The following is a 20386-nucleotide window of genomic DNA, read 5'->3' on the forward strand; positions in this document are numbered from 1 at the left end:
AACTCAAACACTGGGCTAACTAAGCCACTGAGAGAACCATCTGAGCAGAGAGAGAAGGGGCAGAGAAGGAGACTTGGCACCCTCATGCTCTCACCGAGGCTGATCAGAGAACTCCGTGCTATTCTTACTAGAGCACCGTTAGCAGGCGAGGAAACAGGCTCAGACAGGGGAGCCAGGATTTAAATTCTATAAGGTGCCTCAGGACACTGTGAGAAAGACAGGCAACAAGAGCCTAGGAAATATAGTGACATGTGAGGAAAAGGACGAACAGATAAGAGGGAAGAGGAAGGGGAGAGGAGAAAGAGGAGGAAGGAGGAGAAGATGAAGGAAGACAGACGGAAGCAGGATCAAGAGGCTATGAGGAAGGAGGAGGAAAAAGGGAAAGCTGGAAGCAGAGAACACCGGACCTATGTTAGCTAGGGTGGGGCCAGCGTTGCCCGGCAATGGTTGCTGCGATGACGTCATCGGCGGCCCAGTCTCTCCCGAGTGGATGAGATCATCGTGGCCTCCCAAGCCTCCCACTACAGGCTCCTCGCCAGCGCCAACGTCTGGAGAGCCCAAGGTCCGTAGGGTGGCGCCAGCCGATGACGTCACACCCGCGCCATGAGACCTAGGTGCCCAAAGAGACCTGAGCTCTTAGCGAGACAGACAGTTCTGGGCGCTGTTTTACACATACTGTGGTGATGGGCGGGCAGCAGGTCCCGCACTTAACGCCCCCGGGCTGTTCCAGTTCACAGGCTGGGGCCAACCCCACTGCAGAGAAACCTGATCCTTGCAATCACTGCTCAAACCCTTCTTCCCATTGATCCAAGCCAGGCCTCCAGCACATCGTGGTTTTTGTGTATGCATATTTCTATGCATGTGTGTGTGTGTGTGTTTGTTTGTGTGCATTATGTATGTACACCACGTGTATGCCTGGTTCTCACAGAGGCCAGAAGAAGGGATTAAGTCCCTTGAAACTGGAGTTACAGATGGTTCTCAGTCTCCTTGTGGGTGCTAGTAGCCAATTCCAGGTCCTCTGCAAAAACAGCCAGTGCTCTTAACCTTTGAGCCATCTCTCCAGTCCCCAATGTTTTAGCTTCATCCCTGAGTAGAGCTGTTATCTGAAGTCTTGTTTAATGATGGTCACCTGGCCAAAGAGTCAAGTCCCACCTCCTTAACCGGGTCCCCTTTCATTCTGTCCCTACATCCACACCAGTGTCGGTCATACTGTGCATGATAAATATTTTGGAAGTGAATGCAAAAAATTGTCAGCTTGCGCAGTGTTGACATTCAAACTCAAGTCTGGCTGGGGGTAAAACTGGGTATATTCCATGCTTGCTCAATCCATGATCAATAGCTTGGCAAGAATGGAGACAGAAAATGTATAAAAGACAGACATGGGAATGAATTCCTGTGGATAATGGGAGATAAATGGCCCCAGAAGGTGTCATGGAATTTCCAAGGCATTATGTGTTTTCTTAAAATCTGCACACATTTGTTGCGCGGAGGTGGCACAGGCTTTTATTTCAGTGCTGAGGAGGCAGAGGCAGGCAGATCTCTGTGAGTTCGAAGCCAGCCTGGTCTACAGAGTGACTTCCAAGACAGGTTCCAAAGTAATGCAGAGAAAACCTGTCTCAAAAAACAAATAGAAAATTTTGCATGCATTTTTGTATCCTTTTTCTTTTATCTTCTCCCCCCCCCCCCCCCCTTTTTTTGAGACAGAGTTTTACTATGTAGCCCTAGCTGACCTGGGTCAGGTTGTCCTGGATCTCACTATCTAGACATTGATCTTGAACTGGCATAAAGCCCAGCTCTTTCCTACACATCTTAGATTCTTTGTGAACTGGCAAGAAAGTGGAGGCTCACACCAACCCACTCCTGGGCCAGCCTTAGCTCTAACTCACTTTCTTATACCAGGGAAGGAGGGGTTGCTAGGGATCAGGCCATGCCCTGGACACAAGCTACTGTCATGCAGCTGGAAGGGCATGTGGATCCTCCCATCAGGCCACATCTGAAAAGCTGCCACCCTGTACCCTCAGTGTGGGAGGCATGGTAGGATACAACTGATTCTCGGAACCCAGCACTCTGCCCCCCCTGTCTTGTTCTAATTAGATTCATGACCAGCCTTTCCTGACCACTGGATACTGTGAATATCCGTATGTGTAGTGAGAGCTGGCAGATGTCGCTGTTGGGACTGAGACTTTCTACTGTAATATGGAAAATCACCCCAGTGCTGTGGCTGTTTGTTCCTCTCTGTGGCAGGCTCTTCTGGCTTCAGAACTCAGCTCAGCCCCATTCACTTCTCATATGGTGGCATACACCCTGTAATCCCAGTATTTGGAAGGCTGCGTCAGGCAAGACAAGGGAAGCATCGTGGGTGGCAGTTTGGAGACACTTTCCTACCTGCTCCCTGCTGCTCTGGCAACTCTGAGCTTGGAAGGCCTGGTTCTAAGGGACCCTCCTCTATCACAGTGACCGTCTGGTTAGAGGGTAGAATCCAATCTTAGCATAAAGATCACGCCTGCGGGTGAGTCACGTGACCCATACCTATCCTGATTTCCCATCCAGGCCCTGAATCTATGTATGTGGACAAGAGAGAAGGCATGGAAACACCTATGCAGCATGGGGAGGTCTATGGGATGACCTCTTGGGCATCAATTATCTTGGTTCGGCCTCACCAAGATGAGTAGGCCAAAGCCCTCTGCCTCCTTGTCCAGGGACTCCTTCAGAGTTCCAGTTGTCTTCACTTGTAATAACAGTCAACTAAGGCCCACTTCAGTAAAAAAAAAAAAAAAAAGGTTGCGAAAAATCAGGGTCACAGAAGGCTTTGATGAGGCACCAGACTCCACCCATGCCACAGAAAGGTAGGCCCAAATAGTTGGCCTGGATGTAGAAGGAAGTTTCTTCTTGCCCCTACTTTTGTTTCTTGAGGAGCACAGGAGATGATGTAGGCCTTCTTATGATGCAGCCTCAGGCTCTGGAGTTAAGGCATGCTCTTGGATTGTGCCCAGCTCCATGTGTCCTGTTCATTCCTTGGGACAGGCACTGGGAGGATCCTGATTGCCAGTGATAGGCAAGGAACACTAAGAGTACTCACAGCATTTTCCATTGGGGCCACCCTAGGACGGGTGACGCAGTTGGTCATAGCCAGGCCTCCCCTCTAGATAGCCACTATCCAAGCTGGTGAAGGGTGTTATCTTTCAACCTGGAAACCTATTTCCAAAGAAGATGGGGTGGGGGTACGATGGGGGGCTGGGGAACAGAGGAGTCAGGATTTCAGTAGCAGCTGTGTCCCTGATTCTCCCCTAGGATTCCAGCCGCCCCTCCTCCGTGCTGAGTGTTTGCCATTAAAAACAAACAGTATCATTTGGTTCAATATAAAATGAATTAAAGGAAATTAAACTGCGGGGACCATGTGGTCTGTCTTGTCTGTTGTTGTCTGAGGCTGTTTTTCATCTTTCCCAGTGGGGAACGACAGCTTGGGGGGTGTGGAGCATGGCAGGATCATGCAAATAAATAAATAATATCACCCCCCCTTTACAATAGTGTAGGCAAAGGTGTGAGAGCTCCCAGGTGTCCACTGTGCCCTGTCCCTACTGTCTCCCTTGGTGGCTGACTGTAGTCTTAAAGAGTCTCCCAGGGCACAGAGTAGAGGGGCAGGAAGGGGGACAAAACAAAACAAAACTGACAGCCAGGCCCTTGAGACAGAAGAGGGGGTCCTGGGTAACTGCGGACTGACGCTGTGAGTATGAGAGGCTGGAATGAGGGTGTGGGGCCTGGGTTGACAGGGGGACGGTTATGAAAATGACCCACTGTGCAGAGTGGGGGCAGTTGCCATTGCCCTGTGATACGTTGGCAGGAATGTGGGACTGGAACATATGCATGTGCATGGGAACACACATGCATGTATGCTTGCATGTGTGTGTTTGACAGAATGTTGAAACCCTGAGTTCTGAAACTAAAGAAATAGAATTTAAGTGTCTGACCCATCACTTGCTAACCCTCAGTAAGCCAGTGAGGTCCCTTCTCTGTGCCTCAGTAACTCTATCTGCCAAGCAGCGCATGTGAGAATATCTGCCTCACAAGGTGTTATGGGAATGTGTGGATGCTTGAGTGAGAATGGCCTCCATAGGCACATATGTTTGAATGCTTCCCCAGTTAGTGGAACCTCTTGGGAAGGATTAGGAGGTGTGGCCTTGCTGGAGGAAGTGTGTTATTGGGGATGGGCTTTGAGGTTTCAAAAGCCCACACCAAGCCCCAAGTGACTCGCTCTGTGTTTCTGTCTCTCTGTCTCTGTCTGTCTGTCTGTCTGTCTGTCTGTCTCTCTCTCTTTCTCCCTCTCCCTGCTGCCTGTGGATCAAGATGTAAAGCTCTCAGCTACTGCTCCAGCGCCATGCTTGTGTGCTCCCTGCCATGATGATATGATCATGGACTAACCTTCTAAAACTATAAGCCAGCTGCCCATTAAATGCTTCCCTTTATAAGAGCTTTTCTGGTCAAGGTGCCTCCACACAGGAATAGAACAGTAACTAAGACAGCAGGGAATGAACTCACATAGATGAAACCCCTAGGATGGGAGCAGACACACCAGCTATTTCCCATGTTTATGCCAGATTGACATATGATACTATTTGATAATCTCATGTGTCCTCAAGTACATGCCCCTCACCATCTGAAAAGGCCCAGTGTTTCACACTGCTGTTCTGTCACAGAATGCTGTGTGACCCTAAATAAGTTAACACACCTTGCTGAGTTAGCTCAGCTGAAATGAAGTATAAGGGTCCTGGGGGCAGAGACTAGTGTCTCTTAATGTCCCTTGTTTCCTTCTTTCAACAGAAAACTTTCCACATGGCTTTAGGTTCAACAGCACCGGTTACAACATGACACTCCCAGGGCAGCCCACTAGTCCATTTGTATGGCCGAGCAGAAACCAACGTGGTCTAAGCCAAAAGGACAGGAGAGAATTTGGGGAGAAGAATATCCAGGAACACAAATGCAAAAACCCCAAGACAGGAGCATCAGCTGGCGATAGGGCTCAGTTGGTAAAGGTGCTTGCAGCCAAGCCTGACGACCTGCGTTCTATCCCTGGGACTCACAAGAGATAATCCGCAAGTCCCACACACGCCATGGCAAGTACATGCCCGCACATACAAAATCAATGTAAGGACAGTAGCAATAAAGACTAGAACTGAAAGGCCCTGAAGTCATGATAGTGGCACTGTCTCTGTGGGAATGTGGGATTAGTAGGAAACCACAGGATCCCACAATGCAGTGCTTCCCAGCCACAGATCTAAGGACAAAAATGAGATGCTTTTCATCAGGTTCAATGCTGATAACTGGAATAGACACTTCCTGTGTTTTCTATCTCCCCCCACCCATGGCTAGTTTTTTGAAGCAGGGTCTAATTATGTAACCCAGATTGCCAGTCTTAAACTCATGGCAATCCCCCTGTCTCAGCCCTCCCCCCACCTCCCCCGCAGGTATAATGAATATGTACTTTTTCCTGAAAGGTTCTTTGTAGTTGTTTGTGGAGCCAGCCAGTTGGTAAAACTCTTTTCTCAGTGTCTATGTAAAAAACCAGACACAGAGGCAAATTACTCATGATCCCAGTGAACACAAGATGGGAGGCAGAGACATGCAGATCCCTGAGGCTCAATGGCCAGCCCACCTAGCTCTGGACCAATGAGAGACCTTGTTTCAAACAAAAGCTGGATGGTACAAGGAATAACAAACAGAGGTTCTCTCTCTCTCTCTCTCTCTCTCTCTCTCTCTCTCTCTCTCTCTCTCTCCACACACTCACACACACACACACACACACACACACACACACACGCACGCACACACACAGAGAAATAAAAATAATAATTCAAATTATTTCTTACATGTCTAAGCCCAGGCTGGCCTTGAACTGGAGACCCTCCTGCTGGGATGAGGAATGCCCCGTTTATGCATCTGGATGCTTTCCTGCCTCCAGAAAGCATCACCTTAATCCCAGGCTGGCATCTTGCATCCTCTTTGCTAATGAGGCCACAGCATCCACTTCTGCAGTCCTGTATTCTCCTAGGTGTCACTGTGAGATGCAGATGTGGTGTGTGCCTCATCTAACCCATGGAAAGGCCGTATGAGTGACAGATGTCATCTCCTGGTGGCAGGGGGGACTTTTGCTCATGGCTCCAGTGTCACCCCTGCCTACACTTCCAGGCTATTCTGTAGATTTCAGATATGCTTGCCCTGCCACAATTGAGCCGGTTCCTTGAAACAAATCTCTCAAAGCACAAGTGTGCTACAGGCTCCATTTCTCTGGCAAGAGAATCCGCCTGATAGGGATCCTTGACAGATTCCCACAAAGTCATGGAGACCAAACTGCCCACTGCTGCTCAGGCAAAAATGCAACAGCAAGAAGGGAGCTACCAGGCCAACAGATGTCTGGAGAGATGGGCAGTACTGGAGTCGTGCTCTGGGTCCATATTTTACCCTGGAGCCTTTCCAAAGGACAGTGACTTAGCCTTCATTAGGACCGGCTCCTGGCCCACCCCAAAGATGAGGCACATCACACTCCTGCTAACACAGAGAAAGACATGGGAAATGCAGCTTGTATCCAGCCTTGGAGGCAATGCAAACTGCTATAATCAACCGGGAGCGGGGACCCACTGGGATTCTCCATAAATGGGAGACACTCAATCCAACGTTTCCATCCTGGACAGAAACATTAGAGAAAACTCTTGCACGTTTGCAGGGATGTTGGCATTATATTTGTTATGGCAGTAAAAGATGAAGAAACAGTTTAACCATCACAACTATAATGGGTCAATTAACTCTGGGAATATTACACAACAGTGAAAAAGAATGAACAATGGTGAATGTTCAGATCAGGCACAGCACTTGCTATGGTCATGACTTCAGGGCACACTCCTGAAGTTTCTGACTCAGGGTATGAGGCAAAGCCTAAGGATGTGTATTTCCTGCTCGTTGGCAGCGGAGCTAAAGTCATGCAGATGTGTGGGAGTGTGTATGTTTGTGGTGAGGGTGTGTGGGTATGTGTGCAAGCAAACACCAGAGGTCCATGCTGGGTGTCTTCCCCAGTTGCTCTCCCCCTTATGTTTGGAGACAGTCTTTCACTAAACACTCACCAATTGCCTAGACTGGACTAGGTGAGCTCTAGGGGTCTGCCTGTGCTGTGCGCCTTTCGGGGTTACAGGTGTGCACCGCCGTATCCAGCTTTTACCTCAGTGCCAGGGATCAGAACTCAGGTCTTCATACTTGCAAAGCAAGCACTGTCCTGACTGAGCCACCTCCTTAGACCCTGATGGACTCTTTGAAGTTGCTCCATCAGTGGTCATTTCCTGGGTAGCAACTGAAAGTGACTAGCAGGGGCTTCTATTATGACCCCGTCTTACAGATATGGCAATGAAAGCAGAAGAGGTCCAATAGCTGGTAACTGGCAGAAGGACACTGACGGGGAATGCACAGCCTCTGGGTCCCAACTTTCAATGACCACATTGTTCCCTGTGTGTGTTTAGCTGGAGCCATCTCAAGGGTCAACTGGATGGGGATGGGGAGCTAAGAAAAGCAAGGTGACCTGGAAGAACACTCACCCACCATTGTTTCTGTGTGTACACACCGCTGTAAAAGCATTCAAGAGTGAGAGTTTAACTTCCAGGGGGAGGAACTGCGTGTCTAGAGCAGGAAGGGATGCACACAAGTGCATATGTGTGTGTGTGTGAGCATGTGAGCTGTGTGTGTGTGTGAGCATGTGAGCTGTGTGAGCATGTGAGTGTGTGTGAGAGCATGTGTGTGTGAGCGTGTGTGTGTGTGTGAGTGTGTGTGTGTGTGAGCATGTGAGCTGTGTGAGCATGTGCGTGTGTGTGAGCATGTGTATGTGTGTGTAGGTTTGTGTACATATGTGTGGATAAATACAGACACACTGTTTTGGTGCTTTGACCTTTGAACTCTGATTTTATTACTATTAACAAAATAATTCTATGGTAGTAAAAGGCAGACATCTAGATCAAAGGAGCAAAGGCTGGTCTGCTGGGTATGGTTATATCTGGGTTACTGTGACAAGGTGTCACAGAGTGGCTGGCTTCAAGACCAGAAACTGCTCTCTTTTTAGAGACAGGATCTCACTATGGAGCCCTGGCTGGTGAAGAACTCTCTAGAACAGGCTGGCCTCATATTCAGAGCTCTCTGTCTCTGCCTCCTGGGTGCCCAGATTAAAGGCATGCACCACCGTGCCCAGCTCAACAGCAGAGATAAGTTCCTCAGAGTGCTGGAAGCTGGAGGGCCAAGGCCACAGTGTCCCTCCATGCCTAGAGACGGCTGCCTCCTACTGCTACCTCTGCACCTGTCTAGATCCCAATTTCCTCTTGATATAAGATACTAATAAGGTCAAATTGGGTCAGGGCCAGGGACTCAAACCATCCACCTTGCAAGTGTGTATTTTAAACACTTGTCCCCATAGGCTCATGGCTATCTTATAATTAAAAAGTCATTTACCATATTAGTGGGTTGTTGTATTAAACGCTATTCGAAGACTGTTCTAGAATGGTACCATCCAGCAGAAATTTTGGCAATGGTGGTAGGGATAGAACTCAGAGTACCACACACACTGGACGAGCTCTCTGTCACTGAGCTCCAGCCTCAGCCCTGGAGACATTGTATCTGTGTTGGCTGCACAGGGGCAAGCTGCATGTGGCTGGTGCAGGAGAGGAACATCTAGATCCAGCAGGTTCACATGTAGAGAACACAGGCAACCTGTATCCGACACATGGGACCAGCACAGTTCTAGAATCCTGGGCCAAGAGATACTCAAAAAGAAAGGCTGTGTGGACTAGCCAATCACTTCCTTTTATTACTAAGAACATTAGGGGACAGGGTAGAAGGCATCATGTGAATTTAGGTTACTTCAGCCTCTTAATTAGGGACAGGATGGGTGTGGGCATGAGGACTGATGTCTGTGGTCCCAGAACTCAGAAGGGTGAGGCAGGAGGATTAAGAGCTCCAGACTAGCCTAGACTATACAGTGGGACCCTGTCTCAAAAGGCCAGACACAAGGACTGGTCAGATGGCTCAGGGGGTAAAAGGGCTTACATCTAAGCCTGATGACCCAAGTCCAATCCTGGGAACCCGCACTGTGGAAGGAGAATAGTGACTCCCGCAAGCTGTCATCTGACCTCTAAGTGTCTACTATGGCTCAGGTGCTCTCCCCATAAATAAACATAATACAAGATTAGAACAAAACAAAGCATGAACAGACAAAAAGACAAGAAACAAGAGAATGGCAAGTCAGGTGTGTTGGCAGATGAGTGAGTGAGTGAGTGGACATTGGTTAGGAAGACATCTACTCAGTTTTACAGCTTCCAGATGCTGTATGGCCCTACAAGCAGAGACCCTTGGACCATCAATGAACTGGAACAACACAGGACCATGGGGGTGGGGAGGCTGGCCCAGCTTTAACCCTGACAAGCAATTAGGGTAAGGGTCTTCTTCTCAACTCATAGCAACCACACTATGCTCGGGACAGAAACTCCTGAGACATGAGGTTCCTGAGCATGGGAGCTCACACTCCAGTGGAGGTGATGCAGGGTGGGACAGGGGTGGCAGATGATAGAGGCAGACAAAACCATAGGATACATTCGAGGAGGGAGAGGCCATGCTGCTGATAGGGTGGGCCAGGGAGGCCGACAGTGGAACCACGGGGAGGACACAACCATGGGAACAGCAGGGCGATGCTGCCCCAGGCAGAGGGGATGGGATGTATGAAGGGCTTGAGAAGGAGAAGGCAAAGTCCCCAAGGAAGCTGCTCTAGGTGGCGGGAGGGAGAAAGTATGGTGAGGAGAGAGGTGGGGAAGAAGCCAGGTCTGGCAGGCCCAAGATACGTGAGTTGTATATATTATATGTGGTTAATTAATTGATTAATTTGATGTGGACAAGGACTCTACCAGTTTACACCCCCAGCCTATTACATGGGTTTATGATGACAAATGACAGTTCACCTCAGGGTGTGTGGGGGCTTACACTAAGAATCCCAGCGTCCAAGAGGACAAGGCAGGAGGATTAGGAATTTAAAGCCAGCCCATGAAACACAGTGAAACTCTTTCTAAGAAACAAACCAACAAAAGCAAACGGTAGCTCAGACACCAGGCCAGGGTGACCATTTGCAGTTGAGGTTGAGGGTCAGTGGCTGCCATCTTTAACCTGAGGATCCTGACTCACCAAGGGGCCCCACTTCGAGGATTCCTGACAGACCCTCTCATGCTAGGAGGCATGAGGGAATTTGGGAATTGGTCACAGCAGAGGGATGATTAAGAAGAGGAAGAAAATGAAGACATTCCCCAAGCCCCCAGGCAAGGTGGCTCACTCAGCCTCACGTCAGGACATCAAATGGGGCCAAATACCGGAGGCCTCCAATATCATAATTGCAATATTCAACCAGCCCAGTCTCTCAGTGGATGGCATGGAGGCCAGCACAGGAGCATCTGTGCTGAGGGCCATTAGGGGTCCCTGACAGATGTGTCTCCCCACCACCCGCCCCACCCCAGCTGCAGAGGAACACCCGTGGCTTTCTTCCTCCCAGACAAGGATTGATGAGGATTCTCAAGAGCTCTCAGACAGGCAAGGAGAGGCTGCGGACCTTTTCCCAGCCTGCAATTTATCTTGGGAGGGCCATTCACATCACTTGTTACAGGCTGGATCACGCTCTGACCTGGTACATTAATCTCCCCGAATAAAATAATAATCATCAAGGAAGGAGCTGGACAGTTGCCAGAGAGGCATTAATAACTGTCACCACACCTCAGAGGTACGAGAAAGGGTGTCAGGGCCCACACCCACCCCCTGGTCCAAAGCAGTGCCTTCTGAAGGAGAGGGAAGACACACTAGCCTGGATTGGAGGCAGACAGGGATTTTGTATCCACAGACCTGACTCTTAACTAGTTCAGAAGGGTTCTCTAAACAAATCCAGGAAACTAAATTTACTCAGAAAAACCATATCTGCATTCCTACACACAAAAGGTCCCAAGTGCCATTACTCACGTTGGCCAGAAGTTGGGAAACACCCCAAAGTCTCTCTCAAAGGGCAAAAGGCTGAATAAATGGTTGTCTGCTCAGTGTGGGTTGGGAGCCAGTCACGGGGAAAAATGAAGGCTGAACCAAGCTAAAGTGTGGTAGTAGTGTGTTTTCTTGTGGGCATGCTTATGTGCGTGTGTGTGTGTGTGTGTGTGTGTGTGTGTGTGTGTGTGTGTGTGATGCACTGAGTGTGGGGTTTTCTTGCCAGAGAGAACAGATCTTAGGAATTATCTTCTACTGCTTGCCCCCTTTACTGCCTGTGACAAGGTCTCTCTCTCTCTCGCTGTTTTGGGATCTGTTTGTCTGTGTCCTACAATTCTGGGGTTACAGGCACCTCAACCATGTCTGGCTGTGCCTGTGGTACTGAGATTTGAACCCAGGACCTCCTGCCTGCAGAGGAAGTGCTCTTACCCATTGAACCATCATTTAACCCTGCTTTTTTTCTTTCTTTTGAGTAAGGTCTTACTGTTCCCAAGCTAGCCCTGAGCTTTGATTTTCCTGCCTCTGCCTCTTAAGGACTAGGATTACAGGTGTGTGAGCTGTGCCAGCCCATACTACAATGCAGATGAACTTGAAGACATGAATGTTGGTTAACAGTTATGAATTGATTCTGTATGTGGGAACTGTATGGAGTGGACAAATCCACAGACAGAAGCCAGATTAGGGCTGGTGGGAGGAGCTTGGAGTGACTTCTTAGTGAATACAGGCTTCCCTCTGGGGTGATGGCAATGTTCTGGAGCTGCACAGGGGTGCTGGTTGCACTGTCACTGCATGAAATGTCACAGAATTAATGACACCCTTTTAAATGATTAGTGGCTAATTTTATGTGAATTTTACCTCAAATAAACTATTTTAACTGCCCTTGCCTTATGAGGCCTCTGAGGGCACGGACTGCTAAGAGAAGGGCCCTGCTTGTGAAGGGCTGATCCATACCCTCTCTTCTGTGGCTGACTTGTCACCAAGAGGCCGGCAGGCTGTGCCATCTTACTTAGTTCAGTCTGTGAATGAGAAGTCAGAGCACGCACTCCCTCCCTGCCTCCCTCCCTCCCTCCCTCCCTCCCTCTTTCTCTCTGCCTCTCTCTGTGTGTCTCTGTCTCTCTGTCTCTGCCTCTCTCTGTGTGTCTCTGTCTCTCTGTCTCTGTCTCTGTCTCTCTATCTCTGTCTCTCTCTCTCTCTCTCTCTCACACACACACACCACATGTTTCTGAATGTATAGAGATGCTGTGACCCAACAACAAATAAGCTAGATGCTTTCATTCCCTTCTAGGAGTTTTAGACATAGAGAAGAAAAGAGAAGTGACGAGATGAGTCATCACATTCGCTGTCTGAAAAGGCTGCCTTGACCACAAGGAACAGAACAAGGAGGTCAGAGAGGAGAAACTGAAAAAGCCCACTTTGGTTCTGTGGCAGCAAAGTTTAGGGTTCAGGAGTGAAACTGTAGGAGGTTCAACTTTGGAGTCAATTAAGATACAAAATGGACAGATGTTGATGGCTGCGGGGAGAAGCAAGGAAAAGTGTTCAAGATCATTCCCAGGTTGTGAACCTAAACCATGGGCTCATGGAGGCCCATGTCCAGAGATCCAGAGCAGCTAGAAGGCAGCTAGAACAGACAGGACGTCCTCTGTCTGTTCCTGGAAACCTGCCCATGATTTGCCTCAGCCACAGCTGTGCTGGGGAAGCCTTCCTCAGGTGGCCATAGTCTGGGCTTCCCTTGCTGGCAGCTGGATGGATGGGGGAGGGGAAACCATGTGCCCACAAGAACCATGTGCCCAGCATGAAGTTCACTCATTGTCCGTCCGCTAAGCTACATAGGGGCTGATTCAAAAGGGGAACTTGGCAGACCAGACCCCATATCAGAACAAGCAAGTCAGAGCCAGTGAGATGGCTTTGCAGTACAAGAGCTTGCCATCAGGCCTGGGGACTTGAGTTGGATCCCAGGACCAACACAGTGGAAGGAGAGAACCAACTCCCGAAAGTTGTCCTCTGACCCCTATGCAGATGCTGTGACATGTGTCCCACCCAAGGAAATAAATTAGTAACAATTAAACAAAACAATAAACAGCAAAGAAGTTAAGTAACTTGCTCAAAGACATCATGGGAGAATTTCAAGAGGACAAGGCACATGGCAGTGGACATTACTAATGTGTCACCACAAATGATGGACCATGAGCCATTAGGAGGCCCTCCTGCCTCTGGTGTCACATGATATACCATTAGCTTACTGTCTGAAGCAGGTGGGCACAGTGTCTATGTCCACCCACAGTAAAAAGCCACAGTGCTCAGACTTGGGGTGACTTGAGGGTGACTTGGGTGGTGACTTCTAGTTGCTCAGAAGTCACAAGAACAGGCCTGACTGCTTTGCAGCTTCTGACTGTAGTCCTGGGCAAGTCACCAAACCACCCTGTGCCATAGTCACCACAGATGTGAGAAGGGGTGACAGTAATGTCGAAGTGAGATCAGGTCCACAACCAGCAAATGCCAAGTGCCCCACAGGTGCTTGACAGTAGTCGCTCCTGACAGGAGCCAGAATGGGCGGGGGAAATGACCTCAATTGACAGTCTGTTCTCCAGAGTCATTCAGCATCAACGGCAAGCTCTGGTAGGGACTCAGTCTCTCTTGCCTGCCAGGCTGACTCTGTAGACTATGTAGAGCCAGGAGGCTTCAGCAGTGACAGGTGCTCCCATGCATGGAGGGAGGGGCATAGCTATGTCTGCTAGCTCTAGGCCCAGCTCCTCCCCAGCCTGCATTCCTATGCTTCATACTTGGCTGTGGGACAAGAAGAGGGTCCTGAAGGTGAAATGCCCTGTGCCTGCAGGCTGAGGCCTGTATTCCTGTAGGAAGTGCCTTACTTTTTTCAAGCAGCTAATGGTTGCAAGCTATTCCTGGCCGAGGCATATGGACTCCACAAGGCAGACAATATGACTCTTGAATTCTCACTGACTGGACCCATTAGAGTTTGGGGGAGACAGGAAAGTGGAAACTTCCAAAATCCTAGATTTCCTAGTCCTGGAGAACAAAGCCACCACACAGTGACTACGAAGCCTGAGAAATAGGCACCTGGCCAGGACTCTGCACCATCAGGAAAAGCCCTGGATTAGGTGCCATGAAGACTAAGTCATATTGGTGCAGGAGGAGCTCCCCAACCCAAAACTACAGCATCCCAAAGGCCTGAAAATCTGCAACTGAGCTCAGACATGAAGACATACATGAAAATTCCACCTTGACCTCCCATGACACGCTGCAACAGAAAGCCGGTGTACCAACAGTATTGTCTGATGCCACCTTCTCGCCATGTGGGTGAGACAGGTGAATTCCATGTTTATACCCAGATCACATTCCAGACATACCTCATCATGAATATGCAGATAGTCTAAAAACTGAAAACAATTGTGATCCACGCATTTTGGCTGGAGGACAGTGAGCTTGTGCCACGCAGCACTCCTTGTGAAGTTTCCTATGCACCAGGCTCATGCAAAGCGCTTTCTCTGTGCCCAAAAGCAACATTTTCCTAGAAGGTCAGCACTTTTAATGGAAGGCACGATTTCCAGTGGCAGACAGGCGAGGAGCTCAGAGAGGTTTCGTTATCTGCCTAGCATCATACAGACAGGAATCCAGCCGGGCTCAGACAAAAATGTGCCCGAGGCCTAAGTCTGTGTGTCTAACCACTGGCCAGGCTGGTTTTTTGGGGTCACAGTCATGGTCCCTATAGGAATGTGGCATGAACAAGACAGGCAGAGGGACATGGCTATTACAGTCTGGGCAAGTCCGGAGAGGCGGCTCAGGGCTCCTGTATGCCTAGTGGTTCCTCTCCTCACTTGCCTCTCTGCGTCTTTATGCTTCGTGACCCTGCTTTAGGGCACAGAGATATGGCCTCATCCAAGAAAACCTCAACATCTTAGAATTTGGGCTCACCCAAGTCAGTGCACGGTGGGGAGAGAAAGGAAGCTGCTCTAACTTTAGCCCCTAGTGAGTTGGGTCAGTTGTCGCTCAAGATTGAAGGCCAATTCAACCTGCTATCCTCAGAGTGAGTGTCAGTGACAGTTCTGAGTTCTAAAGGCCATTCATTCCTCAAGAACTCTTAATCCTGAAGCATTTCCCTGTTGCACACTACAAAGCATCACTGCTCCCACTGCTCACCTTTGCCCATGGCAGGCATTACTAGTAGATCACAGAGCACTCCCTGAGAATCAGTCACATTTACAGAAAAGAGTTCATGGAATGTACAGCATCAAACACTGTGCCACTCTTTACTGAGAGGTGAAGGACGCAGGCATATGGACAGGCTTTATCCCTCCCTCAGGTAAAACCAGATGAAAAATCTATCAAGGAAAGCTGTGAAGAAAAACGTACTGAGGCGTGCAGATGCAGGGACATCGTGGTGGGCAGAGCACAGTGTTGCATTAGCTCTTCTCCAGCTTTCTCCTCCTCTGGGAGGTGCCTGGAACCGCACACTTGCCCAGTGACTAGGGTCTGGGGCGGAAGTAGCCAGCACTTACCTTGGACTTGACAGCCAGGATGATTTTAGGCAGGGCCACGACGAGGCACTTGAGGGCGATGGTGATATACTTCAGCACAAAGTCGGCGATCCCCACGATCCACAGCAGGTCAAAGAAATCCAGTGTCTCCAGGTTGGGCTTCAGGAATATGAGGCTGGGGGAGTGTTCGGAGAATCAGTCACTCGTTTAGACCCTGGTCCTATCAGCTCTCACTCACCAGGGGACCTTGCAAATATCACCAACAGAAAGTACACTGACCTTTGAGTCACCACACCTCTGTGGTCTGCTTCTCCATCTACTATTGACCTGCTGTGTCTTTAGATGGGACTGTCAATCTCTCTGAGCCTTAGTTCCCTTGAGGGTTAAATGATGATATCAGCCTGGAGCATCCTAAAGGTAAGCCCTATTTGCATTCTCTTGTATGTATTCATGTGTGTTTAGGTGCATATGTGTATACAGATGAGCACCTGCATGTATGTGGATGTCAGAGGTCAACTTCATGTGTTCCCCAGAAGACATCCACTTTTTTTTTCTTTTTATTGATATAGGATCACTTGCTGACCTGGAACTCAGCAACCAGGCTAGGCTGGCTGGCTGGTGAGTTCCAGGGGAGTGCCCCCGCCTCCACCTCCTCAGTGCTGGCCCTTGTGTTTGCCTACTGAGTGCCACTCCCTCATCCTGCCACCCTCCCCTTTAGTTTTATGCATCCAAAATAGTCTTCACAGGAAGGAGGGAAGAGGAGGCATGGAGGGGGAAGCCCTGCGCCCTGTGCTAAGGTCCTTACTTGGGGGATCTCATTAACTCTCCCACCATAGGGGCTCTGCAGTGAGCATGGCTTAACCACACTTCAGAGATGAGGGCTGAAACTCAAGGTCACAAGATAACCATCCCAGGGCACTCTGGACCAGACAGACTTGCATTCACTTCTAGGCTAGTCAAATCAACTCAATGTCATCAGCTACTCAGGGCCCACTCTCTCTTCCCTACCTTAACTGCCAGGCCTGGGTGGTCACAGGTGTACTACAGACCCTGCCCTGCAGTGGTGACAGTGGCAAAAGAACCCTGGAGGCCTGTACTGTCATCTACCCCATTTTTCAGATACGGAGACAGAGTCACACAACTGGCGAGTGTCAGAACACGGTCAAAAGAATGACACATGGTGAGCAATACTCAGGGGGACTGGGAGAGAGGCTACAGGGAAAAAGGACAGGGCCTTTTACCTCAGCTGCATTTTTGTTCCCTGGATTGTTCTTGAACGTGGTTTCGTGCCTCTTGCGACAAACACTTACATTTAATTCATAAGACTGCTTATTCTTGTTGAATTCGAGGACACAGCTATAGAACCCAGTCTGGTGAAACGATGAGCTGAGTGCTGTCCTCAGTATTCCCTGAGGACATGGCCTTCTACCTTGCTTTGTGCTTTCCCAGAGACAACCTATAGCATGTGCCAGACAACTGTGTTTAAATTAGTCTGTCCTGGGAAAGTTCTGGGAAAGGGCTGCTCTGTTGCTATTTAGTACGCGCTTACTGGAGTTTATTTACAAGCTTTTCTGAACTCAAACACCCTTCCTTGGATCACTGCTTTCTTCATTACATTCCTATAGAAAAGTACACGGAAACTCAAGTAAAGCTGTGTGCAGCATTACGCTGTATTAGACTGTAATCTGCCCCATTCTTTCAGGTCCTCAGATCCACGTCCAGCAGACAAGATCTGTAAGGCTGGCTGAAAAGTCCACAGCAAGGGACAGAGGTGGACGTGCAGCCAGGCAACCTGGCTGAAAGAAGTGCTGTCAATCAATCCATGCTGCACACTGGAGCTACTCAGTGTGCAAACCTGTGGCACCTGTGCATGACCAGACACATAGGCCCATTGCCTGTGCCAGGCAGGTTACAATTCCATTTGCCTGTAGACGATTCTGTAAGCTGCAAACTTATTGTACCTGGGCTTAGGAAGGATGCAAACCCATTTCACTTGTGCAAGACTGGGCAAGTTGCAAACTCATTTCACCTGTGAAGGATCAGGCACGTTGCAAACTCATTCAGCTGTTCACAGTCAAGTACTTTGCAAACACAATGTTTAGGGCTCTGCATTTTGAATTTCACTCTCAGTTGCTATACTTATCTCACTGCAAGCACACAACAGAGAGTTTCCAAACTGGTCCCGGTCCATGGCCCACACTTTGGCTCTGCTCTCCAACATCCCATTCATAATTTTAACAGCAATAAAAACAACGTGGCTCCCTCTGTCATTCCAACCCTGTTCTATTTATTTTGTTCATCTCAACCCATTTCACCTTCCCATAGGTCCTAGGAAGGATGACACAGGTACAAAGCTTATCCCGTTCCAAGTTGAGGATACCTTGGGACAGAAAGGTGCAGTCACCTGGTCATGCTGCCTCAGAGTCTGGCACTAGGATCGAAGCCAGGATGGTGGGCACTGGCTCCTTTCCTCTCTTCTTGCTGGGTTAGAGGGTCTGAGCAAGGGGCCGGCAAGGCTCTCACCTGCCTCCTCCATCACTGGGAAACTCACAGCAAACATGGGGAGATGTTTTCTCAATGCCTGGGACAGCTAACAGAAGGCAGAGAGGGATGTGGAGTAAGGCCCATACTCTAGCATCCCAAGAACCCATGCTGGTAGCTCCTCATGCCGACGTCAGTGCCCTTCCACAATCACACCCCGTCTCTGCAGGACTTCTCGGTCAAGCTTCAGTGGCCATTCATGGCCACCAGGGACAAGTTGGAGGCACTGACATCACTCCTGGATTCTGCTCTTACCCTTTTCTGGGGACCCTGACCTCACTAGTTGACCTCCACTTCAGGTAGACCTTTCTGCTGAGACATGGCCTTCCTATGTGACGCAGCCTGGCCTTGAACTCATCAACCTACCCTTTGGCTTCACCCACCCTAGTGTGGGGATAACAGGTATGTGCACCCTCTGTCTGGATGGCTTTTCTTCTTTGCTTTTGGTAGTGGTGGTGGTGGCGGATGGAGCAGCAAAACAAAACTGTTTCCCCATGGCCAAACCCCAAGTTCACTCATCTTCAAAATTGTCTTTGCTCTTTAATGTGCTTACTGATACTTTATTACAAGTTCTCCTTTGGGTGCCACCAATAATGGCAGTGATTACATATAAAATATTAGGAGGGTGAAGAGGGATATTAGTTTTTTGGTTTATTTTTTTACTATTTTTTAAATATTTATTTATGTGTGTGGATGCACACCCCTGCATGAGTTTATGTGCAACACCTTCATGCAGATGCTCACAGAGGCCATGGAACATCGGATCTCCTGGAACCAGAGTTGCAATCTGCCTGGTGTGTATCCTGGGGCACTGAGCCTGGGTCCTCGGCAGGAGTAGGAAGCTCTAATCACTGAGAAAGCTCGCTAGCCCCTATTTTTATTTTTTGAGTTCTTACTATGTAGATCAGGCTGGTAGTGCAAGGTCATCCCCAAACACATCTTGAGCTTGAATACATGAGATCCTGTTGCAAAACAAACAACAAACCGCAGTTTCAAGTACTTCATCACAGTGCTAGGAAACCACAGGCTTTGTGGGGCCTCTTTCCACTGTAACAACATGAGTTGCTGCCCCATGAGACAGTGGCTGTGAGAACCACTCATACAACCAGAGACTCGTGGCACCAGAAGGGACAAGACCTTGGCCCTGTGCCTTTTTTCCTGCTCTCTCTGCCAGTCTCCTGTGCTGACAGTTTGACTCGGCCCTGGTCTGATGGAGGCACTGAGTCTCCATCCGAGAACATGATGATGCCTACAAAACAGCATGAGTGGGAAACTGGTCCCAGCTGCCGGGAAACTCCATCTCCTCTGCCCTTCAGCAGGACCTTAGCATTCGGAACCACGGGACCAGTGCAGGGCATGACAGTATGACTGTTCTGAAGTGCACACCTCCTGCACTTTTGTCCTGGATGCCGCAGATTTTCATAGTGAGGAGAGCCGTGATCCACAATCCAAGAGTCCACCTTGATTCTGCACCCTGTCCAGAGTCCAGCCCTCCCCCCTACCCCCGCAGGAACCCTTCTGACGGTCACCCCGCAGCGAGATCATGCTGGTGAGATTCTCCTAACCTAAGATTTCCACTCCGCCTACACTAACACTCTTTATCCTTAACAAACTGTTGCTGTTAAAACATCCACCCCCTTGGGAATGGATGCAGGGACATGTGTATTTTTACCTAATTGTGGTAAAACACGAGTAGTGGGAAATCTCCCTCCATCATTTATGTGTGTGATTTCACATAGGCACATTCACTCTGTAGACAGCTCTCACTACCATCCCCATCTCTTCTCACAAAACCCCAGAAACTGTTAAACAACAGGCCATCACTTCCTGTCCCCCAGTCCTGCCAACACTTCCCCTCCTCCCCGTCTCCCATCTTCCCTACCTCCACTCCTCTCTCCTCCCCTTCCCTACCTCCCTTTCTCCTTTGAGACAAGGTTTTAACTATGTGGCCCATAGTTTCTCCAGCTTGAAATTCTCCTGCCTCAGCTTCTTTTTGTATCTAAGTAATATTTTGGATACACAGTCATCCCTAGGTGCCTGTGGAGGATTTGTTCTAGAGCGTCCCAAAGATGCCCAAATCTAAGGACTCTTGTCTATGATTTGCAAACAATCCCACACACCTTCACCAGCCAGACTTTAAGGACCCTTAGAGCCCAATACTATGCAAATACTATGTAAATATCATGTAAATAGCTGTCCTGTTGTATGGTTCAAGGAGGAGCAACCAGCACAAGGCCTGCATGCATTCAGTCCCAACTTAACTGTTTCCTGAGTATTTTTTATCTGTGGTTACTGCTACACAGGTGCAGAATCCACAGCTA

The 20386-nt window shown here is 49.1% G+C and overlaps 1 protein-coding gene across 6 annotated transcripts in view; it reads right to left on the reverse strand.

Moving 5' to 3' along the window:
* The window catches only part of Rnft2 (ring finger protein, transmembrane 2), a 57927-nt gene that overhangs the window by 22653 nt on the left and 14888 nt on the right, over positions 1-20386 (reverse strand). For all 6 annotated transcript variants that reach the window (XR_005870957.1, XM_040731276.1, XM_021232346.2 and 3 more), the window contains exon 7: positions 15546-15699. Coding sequence is in view for 5 of the 6 variants with exons in the window: in XM_040731276.1 (XP_040587210.1) it covers positions 15546-15699 (154 nt within the window). In the remaining variant the exon portion in view is untranslated. The remainder of the gene's footprint in view (positions 1-15545; positions 15700-20386) is intronic.

The sequence above is a fragment of the Mesocricetus auratus genome, unplaced genomic scaffold (genome assembly GCF_017639785.1).
Source record: "Mesocricetus auratus isolate SY011 unplaced genomic scaffold, BCM_Maur_2.0 Super-Scaffold_100025, whole genome shotgun sequence".
NCBI classification, from domain to species: domain Eukaryota; kingdom Metazoa; phylum Chordata; class Mammalia; order Rodentia; family Cricetidae; genus Mesocricetus; species Mesocricetus auratus.